Here is a 19,310-nt window from a genome sequence, read left to right as displayed (position 1 = left end):
AAAGTGTGTTACTTTAAGTCTTTGAGTGTTCCATCCTAATGTTTTTTCTCTGCTGATTCCTGGTTTTATTGACAACATATTTTGCCAGAATTTGGCAACATAGTTCCTATTATTTTATTATTTTTTCCCTTGAGTGAAATATTTTTGTAAATTACATATTGTACTAGGTAATTTATTCATATATAACACACAATTTCAATTATCTGTATGTAAAAGTTATACACAGAAAGTAAATATCTCTAATTGCATTCTATTCCTGAGCTGCTTAAATTTCTTTCTAGCAGGAGAACCTGTTTAATATTGTTCTGTTCTGTGATTATATGCCTACGCAATAAAATTTTTATTAAATTTTTATAAAGTTTTATTTGAACTCCTTTTAAGCAAATAGGATACCATATATATAGAACTACATCTTGTTTTTTTCCACTTCAAAGGATTTTGGATGTCAATATTATTAGCTCATCACCTGTTGAGTTCCTCATTCACTTTAATGACTAGATAAAGTTTTGTGTGATTTCATCATCACTTTAGTAACATACTCAATTACTCCTGGTGTGTACTTATGTTAAAATAAATGTCTAAACGAGCATAGGCTCAAGCTCATGACTCCGAGTCTCCTTTGGGGCACAGTTCTGCATTAGCAACTTCCACGTAGGGACCAAGCCCTGATCTTCTGAAGCAGGAAGCCTCCAAATTTTCATATTTCCTCATGCCCTTAGGTGAAATTCATCCCTCTTAATTCTCAATATTTTCTCCATTAAAACTCCCCTTTCAAATTCCATTTCCTTCTCTGTGATTACTACTGTGACCTCAATAACCACAGAGGAGAAAGTGATTTTGTCCATCAATAAACTTTGAAACATATTTTTTTTTTTACTTTCTGGTACCTGGAATTATATTTTGCAAATATTCACGCATGTCTCATCCCACTTGCCAGACTGCAAGCCCAATGAAGGCTTTTGTACATAAAATATAGGAATATCCTTCACAGAACAATCAGAGAGGCTTATATGTTTGTGTTCTGCATGAATATATACTAAGGGTTTAGTTCCACTGGCTCTAATGTTGGCAATAAATATCTATCTAATTAATTATTTAAAGCTCTTAAAGCTTTTCTATTGTAAATAAAAATAAGATATCTGGGGTTATCATAAAGCTTTAAAGCTCTTAAGGATTTTTTATTTTAAAATAAACACAAGATATCTGGAGTTATCTATATACTTGGGTAGTTGTGAAAGTCAAATAAAATGGTACATTCACAAGGAAAACCTAAGCACTGGGGAGGCAAAAACAGGGCCTGAGATGTGGCTCGGTGTCAGTATACTTACCTAGGTGTTGCAAACCTTACCTACTTACCTAGGTGTTGTATTTTAATATATCAAACATTTTGATTCTAAAAAGCCCAGGAAAAAATTTGATCTTTAAATAAGAGAAAACATCTTTAATAATTTTAACTTTATGCTATTGGTCAGTGGCACAAAATTCAGAAAGTATCATCACATTTAAAACCCCTAATTTAATGCTGTGCTTTAGTGATTTGAAGGTTTAATTCGTTTTTTAAAAAATGTTTTAATTTTTTTATTTTAAAAAGAGTAGTAAATGAGAAACAAATGAAGAATTAGAACAGTAGCACATACCAGTATCACAAGCATAAACAAATCAAAGCAAGAATATTCAAAGTAATACAGTCTCAAGAGAAAATAATATGAATCAACAGTGGTCGTTACATTACATATTGCTATCCTCAACTACAGGTTTAATTCTAAGCCAAATTTAATTCTGTAACTTTTTCCCCCATTTTTAGTGTATGTTGGATATACAGGACAATGGGCTTCACTTTGATGGATACGTGTATGTCCCTTTCTCCCCTTTGTCCCATCTTTCCCCCTAGTTTCACCTTCAGTTGTCAAGGCTCCCAGTATATAATGAGTTCTGATCATACTTTCACCCCTATTATCTGACCTAATACCACTCTCCTGTCCCACTCTATTCCCTTATTCTAGTTGAATAAGTCTTCCTTCTTTTTGTCATCAATTGTACATTCCATATATTAGGTAGTAGATGATACGTTGGGCCTGGCCAATTTTACTCAACAGGTAAACCTCAGATTCATTTATTTTCCCCCAAAATGACATTCTTTGGTTATTTTTACAGCTGAATAATTCTCTGTTGTATGTGTGTGTGTGTATGTGTGTTTGTGTGTATCTTAACTCATCCATTGATGGGCACCTAGGTGGTTTCATGTCTTGGCTATTGTACCACATTAAACATGGGTATGCAGGTATCCCTATAGTGACTGATACTCATTCCTTGGAGCATATGCCAAGGAGTAGTAGAGCCTGATCAAGTGGTTGCTCTAGTTTTAGCTCTCAGAGGAGCCTCCCTACTGATTTCCTTAGTAGCTGTACTAGTTCACATTTTTTGAGCAGCCTACATCCTGATGGTGAGTGTATTGACTTCCATTATCAGTAGAAGTGTGAAATAGTTCCTTTTCCCCTATATCCTTTCCAACATTTATTGTTGTTTTATTCTTCATGATACCATTCTGACTGGGGTGAGATGGAATCTCAGTGTAGTTTTGACTTGGCTTTCTCTATTGGCTAAAATGTTGAACATTTTTTTGAATATTTATTAGGCCCTGGGTTTGATCCCTAGAGCCAAAAACAAACAAAACAATAACAAAGTGAGCAAAACAAGGAATGGATATTTTAGGACTTGAAATGTAGCTCAGAGACAGAGTGCTTGCCTACCATGCAGCATGCATAATGCCCTGGATTCTCTCCCAAGTACTGAACAACAACAACAAGAAAAATTTCTTTTTTTCTCAGCAAAGAAAAAAATATTGAAATATCTGCTACTCCAAACACTCTTCCAATGCTCAAAATCCAAAACCGACATGCCTTTAAATAAGCCAGCAATTTATACATGGAAATTTTCACATATCTTTATCCATATAGAAGACATTTCATGCGAGTTCTAAATACACGAATAAGTGGCCATACAGTGAATTCATGATATTATGCTACTTGCAAATGAAAACTTTCCTAAACATAAATGGTTATTGACTCTAACTTCTGAAGTAAGTTCATACAGATCACTTCATTAATTTCCCAATAACTTAGCATCACATTTTACAGATTGCATGATTTGGCCTATATTGATATGTTATTACAGAATCTTTCAACTAATTAATTAATTAATTAGTTAATCCTTAACTAATCTTCACAATAATTCGATGTTTGATAGAAAGAGATTTGTATCTTATTCTGTGTTCTATATGTTTAATATAAACATTTTATTGTCTTTAAAAAAGGTTGTATAACACATGACCCTCACTATTTGGGTCACTGTACCTCTGTAGGTCAAATTAAATCCATTGAAAACAATTTCAGCCAAGAACTAATAAATAATATTTGCAAAATCACTTTAAAAATGCCATAAGCAACAAAGAGAAATTAGTATTCACATAAATATGTCATTTTCCCTTCCTCTCTATAGTTTCAGCATAGAGGAGCAATACACTTTAAGGCAAACATATTGCACTATTAAAAATTATACTTATAAAAATGTTCTACACAAAGATAAAATTAATTCACTCATCTCCATTTCTGATTTGACTATGCATTCTATTAGAAAACAGTTGTGAGTCTAGACTGGTAATTCTTTATGACAACATACCTGAGCTAGTACTGGCTACCTTCTGTCTTATGTGTATTTTTGTGTACCTTTCTTTAATAACCAGGAAAAATAGCACTTGGAGTAATCTTAAAAATCTTAATATAGCAGAAGTTCAACAAAGATCTTGAAAACTTAGATATCTCTAGAAACAAATATCAAAAATCATCATTACAGCAGAAATAAAAACAATCTAATGGATAATTCAAAGTTTTCATTTAACCAAATTATGGACACACAAACCATTATGTTACCTTAATATTTGTTTCTCTAGACATTTTTAATCCAATCCTTTTGAATAATGCTACTATAGAGGCAACTCAAAATACTCAGCACAGCTTAGCCTTGCAAACCTGGAATTTTAGCATGGAGATGCTAAGCACGTCATAAGCCCTACTAGATATACGGGAAGGAAACTTACCTTCTGTGTGCACAGCCGACACGTAGGTCCAGTTGTATCGCTTCACTATGTCCACCATAGCTCGTGCCTGCTGGGCATCTGAAGGCACAACCCTCATGAAGTATTTGAACAGAGTCTTGTCGCTCAGATCCATGCTGGTTGCTGAGTAAGCAATTTGAGGTATGTTGAAAAGCTGGAGCAAGTTCTGGACTTGAATGGCCACAGAACTGGAGCCAGGCCCGATGACACCTACTATGGGCTTCTTGGAGCGGAAAGAGGAAGAGCCATCCACACAGCGTACCAAGCCCTCTTCTTCTTCTGCAGAAATGAGGGAATCCCTTATGAACTCAATGCTTTGCTCTAGGGCCACAGCTGAATGCCAGCAGGAATCCCGTATCTCACAGCCAAGAGTGATGTTGGGCAAAAGTGTAGGGTCTGAGTTGATCCTTTCCAGGGTGTGCAGCATGGCCTCCACTCGCTGAATGCCATACTGCTCCCGGACCGCCCCACATTTCCTCTCATGAACTTTGTCCACAGTAGGCTGGTGGTGGACAGAAAAGAGAGCTCCAATAATGATGTCACCTGGCATGTGAGCCACCACCCTTCTTTCGCTGGACTGTGCACTCCCACGGACATCTTCTTTCAAAAGCAGGACTGACAGAATCAACAGAAGGACCATTTTAAGAAAGGAGTTCAAGCTAATAAAGATAACATTGTGCGGAAAGTTTAGAAGACTGCAGATAGATACCATCAAACAAGGTCCTATGGTGAGTGGCACACAAAGTATGAGGGAAAAATTTAGCTATGTTCTCTAAAGAACCGCCATGAGCTCAGGTAGGGTTTGGTTAGATGCATCCATGTGATCATGATCTTCAAAACCTGGAAAAAAAGAGTATGAGTTTGTAAAAACATAAGTACACTTAGTACAGGTAAGTTGTAAAGTTCCATGCTAGTGCAGAAATAAGGGCTGGATTATAAGAATAAATAATTAATAAATGTTTCTGATTTCTTTTGTCTCTGTCTTTTATGATTTGATGAAACAGATGATATAGCTTTTTGCTTCTGGCTTACTTAGAATAACATTTTTCTTTAGTTCATTTGGAGTACATAAAATCAAATCTCATGGGTGACTGGCACAGCTGTTCTTTTAGGGAGAAGTTAGAGAGCTCAAACTAGTACGAACAGAAAGGTATGTACTCCAACACAGTAAATATTGGTGATTTCTAGGTGATGGCATTTGGGGAATTGTTTTACTTTCATTTTCATTAGGCTTTTTGTTTCTTTCCAAAGTTTCAGCACTGAGCATGTATTAATTATGCAACTTTAAAAATAAAGTAATCTTTAAAAGGCTAGGGATATAGCTCAGCAACACAGCACTTGCCTAACATAGTTAAGGACTTGGTCTTCATTGAGAGCACTGCCAAAGTAAGAAAACAAGCAAAACAAAATCCATATAGTCCTCTGAATGCAAGGTAAAGCAAACTGAATAGTCTTTCCAGGAATGAAGAAGCATTTGTTTAATAAATATGTGGATGGAAGAAAGATGAATAAGAAGAGATGAGTATTTCAAGTTTGATAAATTGGAGAAGATAAGAAGAACACTGACATATTACAAAGTAAAATGATCTCCAAAGGCAGCAAGAAATAGTGACATGAACACAACTTTTGGAGAAAATAATACAGACATTTCAACCTCAGTTCTGCTTTTAGAAATATTGTATAGTGCCAAAGACTAAAAAAAGGCTAAATTATTTAGCCTCTCATCACTGAAATATCTTCATCTTAGAAAAGGAGAATAATATGTACGAGGCTGCCCTCTTGGGAATCAACATAAGATACTATATAAATGTTTCATACATTGAAAAGGGATATGTGTGTGTGTGTGTGTGTGTGTGTGTGTGTATACATATCCATCCCTTATATATATATATACATATATATATATCCATCCCTTTGATATATAAATATACACATATACAATTGTTCAGTGTCCAAGGGCATTCTGTGGCTAGGTGATGAAACAGAAAATTCTCATGCAATCCATTTGGTTCTCCAGAGAGTTTTCAAAGTAATTACAAAGCCTTGTAATAAAATTCACAGTAATCAGTTCCCTAGCCCTGATCCAGAAAAAATAATTCCCACATCACTAAGGCTCACAGGACTGGGTATATGCATGTTTAGAACTATTCTTCCAAGAAGAAACCTGGTATAGCTATAACATAGTCACATATTGCCATTTAAATTCCTGGGAGAAAGGAGATTTTTCTTCAACTTTCCTACATAAAAATCTGGCATCATTTATAGAAGAAAAATGACACATTAATGATTTTAATTATTTAAAGTGATTGTGTAAGAGACTTGTTTTTTATGTTATCTCTGCTAGTCAAGGATCTTACATTATTTTAAAATGACTAACTTCATAAGTACCATCTTTTAAAATTAGGTGATGTTTCTTCAGGAATTTATCAAATTATCATGCCTTTACAAGAATACTAATAGTTTCAGAAATCATCTGATCTCCAAAAATTCCAGGCCAGACACAAAATAAACAGAACTTGAATCACATTTCCAATCATCACTCTACCCTCATTTTCAGTTTCCTCCTACTGTTTTCTATGGCAACAGAGAAACATTCCCTCTTTATAGTGCCAAACACTAAAAAAAAAACCAAAAAACTCCTCAATGATGAGATGCTTCAGAATAAGAAGGTGTTTGGTTATAAAAGTTAATATTTTGGTTATAAAAGTTCATAAGAGGGGCTGGGGATTTAGCTCAGTGGCACAGTGCCTGCCTGGCAAGCGCAAGGTCATGAGTTTGATTCCCAGTACTGGAAAAAAAACAAAACCAAAAACAAAAAGTTCTTAAAAGAAAGGGAGCAAATAATGTTAATTTTCTCATGGAGATGTTATCTCAAATTATTTAACATTTCTTTGACTAAATGTCTGGAGAAAATGCTTATTCTCATGATTATGTGAATTATACTGCAGACAAATGTACCAACTAAAAGAAAGCACAATTCCTAATTAAGCCCAGAATTAGTGGACAAGCCTATAACAAAACACTTTTATGTAAAAGCATCAGATTGAAAAAAGAAATTAGAATTGACCAATCAAACTTATGAAGATAAAATATTAACTGTATATCTTATAATAGTTATTTTAGGAGAACCCTAAATATTGATACACATGCACATATAGTTATATACTAAAAGATTGCTTTCTTTGTATATGTAAGTTAATTAACTCATTCAAGAAAAATCTACTAATTATTGGGTGAGAGAAACTGATGTAATAAAAAAATATAGTGATGTGTATTGAAAGTTAAGATCAACATCTTTCCTCAAACACCCGTCATGCCCCAAGCATTTATTCATACACTCTTAACAAACATTTAGGACACATTTATACTGTAACTTTCTCCATGAAGCTAAGTGCTAAGCCACACTCAGAGGCCAGGTTTTGGAAAATCCAGCTAAGGAAAGGAGGCACACAAGAACATATGAAGGAAAAGTAAGGGAATATACTCTCAGAGAAACCAGGAGAGAACATTGTAGGTGCTTTAGAGTTCACAGATAGACAGGAGGCCTTTATGTTGCCCAGAAAAACATGCAGAAATAAACCAAACACCCAAGCTTAGTATCTCTCATTTGAATGGGGCAAAGGCCAAAGAAAATGATAAAGGATGGAAAGAAAGGGACAAGAAGGGGGGAATCTCTTGCAGTAGGGAAGTGATGCAAGGGAACCAGGGCAAGGGGTGAGGAGGAGGGGAAGGTGAAATAGGAATAAAGATGTCTCATGTACAAGAACCTAATAGCCCTGATTAGTGTAAATACTATGTACTGTAACATGAACTAAGACAAATGAGCATTAAAATGAGCATTAAAAGGAGAAAGGGAACTGGAGGAGAGGGGAGGAAAGAAAGAATGAAGCTGTATTATGTACATATCCAAGATTATTGTAAACTGTGTGAATTGCAAATGTGTACTATCAAAAACATTTTGAAATATAATACATTTATGAACAGAAAACTTTTAAATGCTCCTGATTTGTATTCTCTGTTCATTGTCTGTCTTCTTTACCTGTGACCCAGTAGCTTCATGTGTCTGTTGAATGCATGGTATATGCATATTAATAGTATTCATAAAAATCTTGAAAGGTAGCTATCATTTATCATCTCTGTTTTACAAACATCACAAAGGTTTTGAGAAGTTAAAATGTAGTCAATTATGCAGAAAGTGATGAACCTCGAATTATCTATGCCTGATGAGTCTGAAACATGCTCTTCATCATCCCTACTGCGTTGCTACCCTTCTGATGTGAGAGACGGTAACAAAATCCATAAAACGCAGACCCAATGTGGACTCTCTAGCAATCGCACTGCAGTCTTCAGAGCAGACGCCAATCTCTGTACCACTAGGGACCACGGGCCGTTTCATGGAAGACAGTGTGTGTGGGGAGGGTGGTGTGATAAGAATTGGTTTTGGGATGACTGCAAGTCACACACATGAGCAGTTTCCTGCCTGAGCAATTCGGAGCAAGGCTCCTGTGGGGAGATTGTGAAGAATTAAGACATGTTATGTGTGTCTTCCAGTTTCCCAAAGGAATGTAATCATTATTTGCCACCAACACGTAATAATAAAACATAAAAATGGGGGAGGAATCTCATGCTGCTTTTGCTCTGACAGGAGAGAGAACTGAGGCAGTAACGAGAGATAAGGAGGAGCAGCTGTAAACACAGATGCAGCTTTGTTGGGTTGCAGGCCGCTCACCTCCTGCTGTGTGGCACAGTTCACAGCAGGGCCCAGACTGGTACAGACCATTGCTCGGGGTGTTGGAGACACTAACCTGATGGATGGAGAACATTTCTAAAAGAAGGATGGTTCAGTAGGTAGAAGGCACACACGCACACAGGTTTCTAAAATGAGTATATTATAGTGCCTTGCTATCACCCATCAGGTAATGCAGTACAGATACCTAGGAAAGCACACTCTGAAATAAATTATCATGTAGATAATTTAGCTCAGTTTGGGTGGGTCAAGTCTTAGAAACTTACTAGAAATTCAAGAAGAGATATGTGGTAGAAATGTGCTTCATTGCAATTTATTATTGGGTTACACAGCAAGCCATCCCAGGTGTGATCAATGTACCACAAATTATTAAAGGATAAACTAAAGTTCAGTAAAGGATTCATCAAATCTATCAGCCTCCCTCATTTGTTCAATAAATGTGTGTTGAGTAACCATTCTGCACCAAGCACTGTTGGAGGCCCTCAGAATTCAATTATGGACAAAATAGACATAAGTTCACACCTTTACAGAACCTACAGAAAAGCTGAGGGAGCTGTCAGAAAAAAAGAAAAGAAAAGAAAAGAAAAGTAAGTAAAATACTCTATGCTTCAGAATAACAAATATTAAAAAGGAAAAGAAAAATGCAGGGAAGCAAGATTGAAAGTGCTGGAAATGTGGGAAATTCTAAGTAAGATGGCCAAAGAAATATAAACTGAAAGAGTAACACCTGAGTAAATACCCATGGAAATAAAAAGTCATAGAAATATCTTGGAAAAGAACATGATAGCTACAGATAAAAGGTTCAAAGACAGGTTTTGCGTTTAGTGTGTTGAAGAGTAACACAGGCTCTTATGTCTCTGCTGAGTAGGGGGTGGGCAGACGTGCAGTCTGTGAGACAGTCCGATTGTACTGACCCTGTCTGGAGCTTTGAAAACTTTTGACTTTCGCATTTCATGAGAATGTATTCCTGCAAGTGTTTTTAGCAGAAGCTTATAATCCATCTAACACCTTACCAAGAATAAGAGCACAAAGCCAGAAGCTGAGGGAACAATTAGGAATCTATTGAACTAAATTAGGAATTAGATTAGGAATCTAATTCATTTGAGAGCAATGGCAGTATAAGTAGTGGAAGCTGGTGGGATTCTGGATATATGTTAGAGCAGAAGATTTTTATTATCAATTCTGACATGGGATGTACGGGAAAGAGAAGCTCCCATGAGAGTGCTTACGTTTCCAGCCTGAGCGGAGAACAACGGTGCCACATTGAGGTGGAGGGCAGGGTGTATAAAAAGATTTAGATCACAACAATAAAAGCTCAGTTCTGTGGGTCAAGCCTTAGATACCAGAAACTCAAGAAGAGAATAATGTGGAATAGGCAACTGGATAAAGCTGAACTTCTGGAGACAAATCTGAAGACTTTTAGGTGTAAAACCGTGGAATGTATGATGTACAGATGTTCTTTTTTGTAAACCATAAAACTGGATGTAATCTCTTAGGAAGTGGGAAGAGAAAAGAAGCTTTCTCAGAGAGCTTCCATTCAAGGCGATTCCAATATCTGCATTCGCACAGATAAGGATAAATTAGCAAAGGAGACTGAGTAATTTTTAGAAGAAATTTTTTTCTCTAATGAAGAGTGTGTAAGTAGGATTGGCTATGAAAAATGAAGTGTTCATGTTATACTAAGTAGAAATAAAAGACATATGGTTTGATTTTCACAAGAAAAAAATAGTGGGTAGGTACATTTGCACACACAGACTAGAAACATTCACACTGACATTTTTATTTTCTTCTTTGTCTTAATCTGTGTGTTTAAATTTTACCAATATTTTATTTGTTTGTTTGTTTTTAAGGATTGGGACCTAGGGATTCACCTTCTAAATCTCTGTCACAGTCTCTCTGGTGACCTTATTATCCATTTAACTTCTCTTCCTTAGGATTATGTTAGTGAAGTCCAAGTACAGACTGCTTTGTTACAATGGCTTTGTTCATGCTAATTCTGATCCTTGATACACCCTTGAGTGACCTTTATGGAGGAGCTGCTAAGAATACAGGCTTGAAGTCAAGTCTCACTGAGTTTGTATCCTGACAGTGCCACTTGTGGGTTGTGTGTCCTTGGTCACTTAGGCTCACTGGCAATCAGAATAAGAATGATACCAACCTCAATAAGTTTTAATGAGGACTATATCAGATACTATATAAACATGGTCCCTCTCTGAAATCTTCCCAGATCTCTCACCTTGCAGTGTCTGCTCTGTTCTGTGAGCATGCTGCCTTTTTTCCCATATATTCTCTTGTGTTTCTTAGTACATGAATTTGCAGCTGTTTATACACATCTTGCTTTACAACGGACTGCAAACTTTTTAAAGACTAAGTCTGTCCCATACACTTGTTAGGATCCTTGAGCAAAGCTTTGTGTTTGATCCATCCTATTGAGTGCACAAAAAGATGGAATAAATTGTCTCCACTTGGCTTTCTATTCAACTACACGGTTGAAGTTAGAGAATATACTCTTTCCACCTCAGATGTAAAACATGCATAATGAAAGTCCCTCTGTCCAGCAAGTTCAGGCAACAGAGAACCTCAAAAGAAATGGAGGCTGAGAAAGTCATAGAGTAAAACCCTGCCTATTCTCCATAACTTCTCCACATATTAAGGAAAATGGCACTACAAAACTAAAGAGGGCCCTGACAATAATTCAATTTAGCTGAAAGTCATGGAGATTACATGATTTATGCTAGACCTGGAATCAGAATGTAACAAAATGCCATCTCAAAATCCAATTTTAATTATTTTGTACAATTTGGTGTTCTTTTCTATAATTTTCAAAGTATTTATATATTTTAAATGGAATGTTAGTATTAAATCTGATAATGCATTTATAATATATATTGTAAGTACCCCTCTTTATCAGTTCATTTTAATGAGGGGGACAATGATAACAATACTCAGTGTACACATATACACTGGAAGTGTAGCTAAAGGTAGAACACTTTTCTAGCATGTGTGAAGCCCTAGGTTTGATTCTGGCACCAAAAAAGAAGCCAAAAGCAAAAAAGATCCACATAGGTGCATGCACGCGTGCACGCACACACACACACACACACACACACACACACACAAATCTTACCATGTGCTACATACTGTCAGTTTTTCAAATAAAATGTTACATAATTTTCATAAAATTTATATGAGAAATAATTTATGCACATTTTAATAATGATGGTTCTAAGACTCAATAAGAGACAGTGGTTTGGCAAAGACTCTGAAATGAGTGATTAGCACAGTTGAGAGTCACGTTAATAACATTTATTTCTTGTTAACACTTGCATAGACTTCAATTATATGTGTACCAAAATATATCTAAATGTCCTCTATTGTTAGATATTAATGTTGTGTATAGAGTTCCTTGTTATCATAATCAATGCTTCAATTTACTTTCTTTTAAAATTATTTCTGAAGTACAAACATCTAAACATGACATTCCTGGCATAAACATTGTCAAATGCCATCATCTATTAATTTAGATTTTAATAGAAGCACCAACTCCAAGCCAAGATCTTTCAAAAAAAAAGCCAAGATCTTTCTTTCTAAACTCATCAACTTTAGGCATCATCAAATGTTCTTTCCAGGAGAACTTATTCCCTTGTAGTCTTATAAAGTTCATGAGTAAAGCCATTTCTCTGCATCAATCTCAACAAGTTGTACTAATTCTCTTAGCAGGAGTCCAGTAGAAGAAAAAGAAGATGAAATACTACTTAATGTTCAATGCACATAGCCATTTCCATTCTTGATCCCACATCCATCTTTTTTTTTTTTTTTTTGGTTTTTCTCTGGTACCAGGAACCGAACTCACGACCTTGCGCTTGCCAGGCAGGCGCTTTTTGCCGCTGAGCTAAATCCCCAGCCCCCCCCATCCATCTTTAAGAAAGCATTTTAGGAATGTCTGACTATTCTTACTTCATATATTGGCAAGAAAAATAGAATTTTTAAAAGAATAGTTTTTGTAGGTTCCAGCTCTTAGGTGGTTAGGATGATAGAGCAACAGAAAAAAGGGGCAGGTTTGTGTCACAGATGATGGGGAAGCATCAACTCATTTAGGCCCCCTAAAGCCTTTAAAATGGTACAGATCTAAAATTTGATAATACGGAGACTTTCAGCTTACTTAAAATGGATACATCATATAAATTCAATTTATATGGCATATTAGTTCAAGGTGCAATTTTCAGAAGCACTAGCATACTTTAGTCAACGTTGCCTTTCTGGATTCACAGCACAGTATTATTAGTTACAGCACCATTGCACAAAACAATTGACATATAACTAGACAAATCATATCAACCTCGGTAACCATGCAGTCTCGTACTATTTCCTATATGACATAGTAAGAGATACATGTGGGTGGAATTTGCCATTAAGCTGCACACTACATCATAGTCAGATCACAGCTCCCACTGTCTTCTGTTTCCAGCAATCTTCTCAAACACTGACCATCTTTCTGGCGCAGATGTCTCTTATATAATTTAATCCTCACCAAGCAAATCACACAGCTCAGGCTATCGATAATAACATGATTCCTTCCTACTGCACAATAGCCTCATCACAGTCAGGGATATCAATATTGTACATGCCATGGGTACCTACAACAGCAAGTGCACAACATAGATAAGAGGCAATCTGAGGTATAAAGATAAGAGACCTAAGAGATATGGGGGAAGCTCCTCTCCTTTTTCATCACTATTTCAAGTATGCATCTGCGATTTAATAAGCAAGAAAGACTAGCAACTCCCTCAGTTCAACCCAGGAGAAATAACAGGCAATATTTTAATTGAAATCATCTCTTTTAAAGCACACATGTACAATATGACATGGTATAATGATGTAATCTATATTTTATGATGAGCTAAAACATGGTGGATGTTAGAATAAAGCTCACTAAATCATTTAAACAAGTAGTTTAGTGGTCCATAAAGACCCTAAACAGTCTTCTTCAGCAAAGCAATAAAAATTAGGCAATCCACCATTTTAATGTCTCAATTTAATTGTCAAGTGGGGGAATTTTGAGGTCTACCCATTTTGCAGCCTGCAGCTTCTTCCTTACTATTTATGGCATATTTCTAAAGACTGTAAAACATTATTGTTACTAGGAAATTACCTATTATCAGATACTTGAAAATGTGGTTTTATATTTCTATAACTTGATCACGACTCAGCTAATACTTCAGTATCTAATTTTTACTAAATAATGTGTAAGCGTTATGTAATATAAAACTCACAACAACACTGTAAGTTAGATGTGATTATTATTATATATTACTACCTCTAGACATTGAGGTTTAGAGATAAAATACTTTACTAAAGTCTCACATCTACCATTACACAAAATACACCGTACATTACCCCAGCTAGCTCTGACTCCCACACTCAAAATAGTTAGATGATAATGTCTTCCAAAGGGCCAGATTAGTGGGTAATTTAAACCTTATGTGTTGACTGCACAACATTTTGTAAATTCTACTTTCCATTGAATTTTTATGTAATGGTCATTGATTGCAGTCAGAGACTATACAAGTAACTCAAATAAATGGAATGCTTGCTGTCATTATTTAGGTCAGAATTTCTCAACCATAGCACTACTAATATTTCAGGCTAGACAGTTCTTTATTGTGGAGGGCTGCTGTCCTGTTCATTGTAAGGTATTTATCAGTATCCATTATCTTTGCCCAAAGGACCACGGAATGAGCAGGACCACATTCTAGTGTATTAACGAAATAGGTCTCCAAATATTGCAAATGTCCTCTGCAGGTCAAAATCAGTTCTGGTTGAAACCCACTGATTCACCTGAAAAGTCACAAAAAAAATCAACATAATTGTCAAAACATAAAAAGAGTACAACTAAAATCAAATCATCCAGATGCATCAGTCTCACGTAGCCTTTTTTCTGAAAGACTATGAATAATACTAACAAACGTAGGTTGGAATAGCTTTGCCTTCTTTATTTGATTAACTTTTTCTGTATTTCCAAAGTTGTAATCAATTTGGGAAACACAAGTTAAACTGTGAGCATCAAGGATGATATTTCTTCATATTGAGTAAGCATAATTCTGAGTATCTACAAATTACAACAAATGAATGTGAAGACAGTATCCTGTGATGTACTTGCCAATTTCAAAGATTGCTCTTAAGATGAAAGGCAGAATTCATTATAATTTCAGCAAGATAATAACAAAGCTAATTTTATACAGTAGTGTATATGTGTTTCAATTTTTCATTTATTGATTCATTTCAAAAGAAGCAAAAATGTTTTTACTTGTCTCCCTAAAGAACTCTATAATTTGATATATTAAGACAAATTGATTTTTAGAATAATGTCATACTATACCTTTACAAAATAAAATGAATGTAAGAAAATTATATTATTATACTGCCCATTAGTGCCGTAGTAAGTATGATCTTTTCATTTGCCTTCAAATATTTATGCTCAAAGGTTTAAAATCAATAGTGTATAGTCAGAAATATCATGAAAACTAATCATTAGATAAATTTTGTTATATCTATTATCTTTATAAGACCATATTTACATGAAGTACATATATCTATATATATCTAAACATTTCCTGTAAACTTTTTGAAGTTTGACAAGAAAAAACAATTGATAGCAACTATGTACCATTTTGATTTCTGACTATTTCTGAACATTTGCGTGCTTAGTTTTAAATATTCTTAGACACGTGAGAAAGACAAATGTTTGAACACTCACTTGTGGAAGAAGAATGCTCTGGTGACTCACACTAGTAGAATTTTTAGAAACTACGATATATGTCCAAGTTTCCGGTTAGTATCATAGCTAAGAGTAAGGGTTTTGGAATCAGATGATCCTGGATATAAAATAGCTGTGTGTTATGTTATATGCTGTACAATATTAGGTAAATCATTTAATCTCTCTTAGTCTTGCTTTTTGTTGTTAAACTGTACAATAAAAATAAAATTCAATCTACAGTTTTGTTGGAAAAATTAAATTTAGTAACATAAAAACCCAGGAAACATTTGATATCCAAAAGCCTGAAGATGTTAATTGTTATAAATAACCTGGATACACTGGTCATTGCAGTCACCCACTTTATTTAGATTTGTGCAATTAGCTCATGATAGAAACACTTGGTACTATGGGGTACTGTTACACTCAAGTTAGCTTAGCTCTATAGAAACAGGGTAAGGACAAGTTCTTTTTCTGTGACAGTGGAAGAAAAAATTCAGTTTTCAAAATGCAAAAAGTAAAAGCAAATAATGCCTTGTGTTCTATCTCATGATTGCATGAGATCTAGAGTGCTCAGGAAGTAGTTATTAGAACAGGGATTAGTCTACACAAAGACTTCGGCCTGGTGACCAAAGGTGTGTATTGTTCACTCAGGATTAGGAAAGGTGAAATACCCTTTTGTCTTCTCCCAATGACTACAAGGGAAAAGAAAATAAATCTATAACACAGCATTTTACTGAAATGCTTTTTAGCCAACTGAAATAAAGGAATATTGAAAAGATAATATTTGATTTATAAATAGTTACATACTTAAAATCAAAATTGAAATTTTATTTTCTTGAGCAAGACAAATATGTACTAAAAATACTCTGAATGTGCCTGTCTTATGTCTTCTAAGTTCCATTCTATGACTAAAATAATAACTAAATGATGCCTTGGGACTAGGAGTAGTATTTCTCTGCATATGAACAATAACATATATTATCAAATTGTATAATATTCCTCCTCTATAGTAATAAATCTTCAAGATATCCAAACTCCAAAGAAAGGAAGTTAGCTGAAGAATATGACATATATTAATACATATCAAAACTTAGTGTTCATTATTTTAATAAGGTTTTTTACACTTCATTTATATAAATTTAACCAATGTAAGCAAGGATTTGCATAAAAAGACATGAAGAGCTATAGATATACCTTTTTCTTCATCCCATGGGGTTAGAAAAGCAGGGCTCAAATTGGTATCATTGTACAAATAAATGCAATATTTTTCATGATTAAATTTCTGCCATATTTTCTACTTACACTATCACCTTCTATTTATTGGCTTTTACTTGTCTTCTTACCTAAGATATTCTGACTATTCTTTTAAAGACAAAACAGTAACACTCCTGTAAAATATTCAGTGTGTTTGGAAGAAAAGAATTACTAAAACACTTTAGTTATAAAAGTAAACATGCTTAGAGATAAATTGTTGTATTAGAACACATAATAATGTCAAAAATCAAAGAAAAACTGAAAATGGTACATAGTTACTCAAGTGTTCCCCCAAAGTCTGAACAATCTATTCCATGTACACACGGTATCTATGAGTGAAATTTTCATTTTTACCATGGGTAATTGTCTTCAGGTCTATAATGTGTACATTTTACTGATGGCAGAGGCCTGCATTTTCTATGCTGGCAAAAAGATCTGGTTAAGTACTTAGATCTTTCAAATATCAACCCCACTTTGACAAATAATCTCAATGTACCATTTCATAAATTTTTATGAGCATATAACCCACAGGAAAAACATTGCCATATGATAGCACAAAATTCTAGTCTCTGCACTTAAAATACCTAGGCTGTAAATTTTTCATGCAGAATGTAAGTGACTGCAGGTGGTTATTTAAAAAGTATTCACCACCTCCTTTGCCTGAGAAACTTTGAGGGATCTGTCCAGTGTGCTGAAAAGCTTTCCACCACAGAAGCCTGCAGACTCGGTGTGATGCACAGTACTAAACTGATGAGTTCAAAGCAGTATTTTGAACTTCTAAATCAATGAACGTTTAGAATGGTAATCAAAATCCATAAATAACATAAATAGCCACAACTTATTCTTCAAGGTGCAATTATTTGGAAGTAGCTGTAAGATGAAAGAAAATTCCTGTGCTCCATGAAAGGAATAGCACAGAGCACACCTAACAAGAGGTGGTATACCTAACCACTCCCAAAGTCTCATACACACACACATACACACATCAGATAACTCAGAAACTTCCACTGAAATCTTTAAATATGCCCCATTGGAGAAAGGGGATGCCGAGCCCAGAGCAATATTCCCTAGCCTTCCCACATGGACAGCAGTGAGTGTTAGAAATACAGATTTTCTCTAGCTAATCCTCAGGAAGTTCAAACAATAAAACACCTTGCAAGGAATGGAGAAGAGAAAAGCTGCCTTCTCACTGGTTTGCATCAATTTCCTTTCCAGAAGTAAAACTGAGGGGGAATCTGCCTGGCTACTCATGCTCAGCTGCAGCTAGAGCTAAACTGTTCCTAAATAAGCACAAGCACATGTCATCCTGTCTTCACATTCCCTTCCCCACGATACCTGTGCTGTGGGGAAATGTGGGCAGATGGAAATCATGGCGCCAGGTGGAAGGTCCCTACAGGTGAACCTATCACTTCCCTCTCAGAGGTCCTGAGTACAGACCGGCAAGCCTTTGTACTACGGGGCCTGCCCTGTGTTCTCATCTCCTAGTCTCTGCACTGTGAGCTCCGTCCTTTGCATGCTGCTCGTGTTGCTGCCCTGGGGTAGCCAGCGGGCTTTGTGTCTGAAGGGAAGGGAGAGATGCATCTGTGGAAGAAGGAAGAGTAGGAGAGCTCGGACTACTGCTCAGAGGCTCTCTGGCTTGAGTAAAGAGCTGTGCTTTCAGCACCACCCGCTGTCCCCCTCATCCTGCAGCAAGCGGCGAGGCTGTGACCACATTTATTGGGAAAAATCTTCCTTTCTTTCCCTCCTCTGTTTGCTTTGCCTATTTTTAAGCCCTCAGATGGTTTGCAGGAGTAAGGTTTTCATTTCAAACCGGGCTCCTACTTCCTCAGAGAGCAGGAACTTGTATCAAAAGGCATGCAGAATCCCTGCCTCATGTAGCTTTTCCCTCCTTTATCCCCTTGCTCGCGCCTTTTCCACCAACAGGTCTAATCAAGACCATCCGCAAATGGAGCAGACATGAACCTCACTGGCTCCAGCAGCCCCCGCTCCACCCACGTCTCTTTCCCCCAAACCAAATTGCAAGCTACTCAGCAAGCTAATAGCTGCTATATTCTTTTGGGCCAGGGAATACTTGGGCACACAGACACTTAGCAAGCTTACCCCCCTGTCGGCCACGCAGCGGGCAGCGAGACGCGGTCTAGCTAGCTCCCCATAAAGTTGGGCTGCGGGATCAACGGGGTAGAGCCGGCCCTTCCAGTCCTGGGCTCCCCCTAACCCCGAGATGATCGCAAGCTCATCCCCTGCACTCAGTGCGCGCAGAATAGCCGAGCTGAGGGCGGCGTGTGCAGCAATCTTCCCGCTACTGAAACGGGGGGAAGGGGAGAAGGAAAGAGAGCGGAGGAGGGAGGGGTGGTAGTTTGTATTTATAGAGAACAGAGTTCTTTTCGCAACTTTTTGGTGCCACCAAGTGGCACAGTGAGTTCCTTTAGGAACAGGCT

The 19,310-nt window shown here is 36.3% G+C and overlaps 1 protein-coding gene across 1 annotated transcript in view; it reads right to left on the bottom strand.

Moving 5' to 3' along the window:
- Grm5 (glutamate receptor, metabotropic 5) overlaps nucleotides 1-19,155 on the bottom strand; it is a gene marked incomplete at its 3' end in the record, with an annotated part of 495,155 nt that extends 476,000 nt beyond the window's left edge. The window contains exons 1-2 of the mRNA XM_005380433.1: nucleotides 18,973-19,155; nucleotides 4,097-4,954 (exon numbers count right to left, since the gene is read on the bottom strand). Coding sequence (XP_005380490.1) covers nucleotides 4,097-4,826 — 730 coding nt within the window. The remainder of the gene's footprint in view (nucleotides 1-4,096; nucleotides 4,955-18,972) is intronic.
- Nucleotides 19,156-19,310: the final 155 nt, after the last annotated feature.

This window comes from Chinchilla lanigera, unplaced genomic scaffold, assembly GCF_000276665.1.
Source record: "Chinchilla lanigera isolate Chin_1 unplaced genomic scaffold, ChiLan1.0 scaffold00013, whole genome shotgun sequence".
NCBI classification, from domain to species: Eukaryota; Metazoa; Chordata; class Mammalia; order Rodentia; family Chinchillidae; genus Chinchilla; species Chinchilla lanigera.
This window is presented reverse-complemented; position numbering and strand designations above follow the sequence as displayed.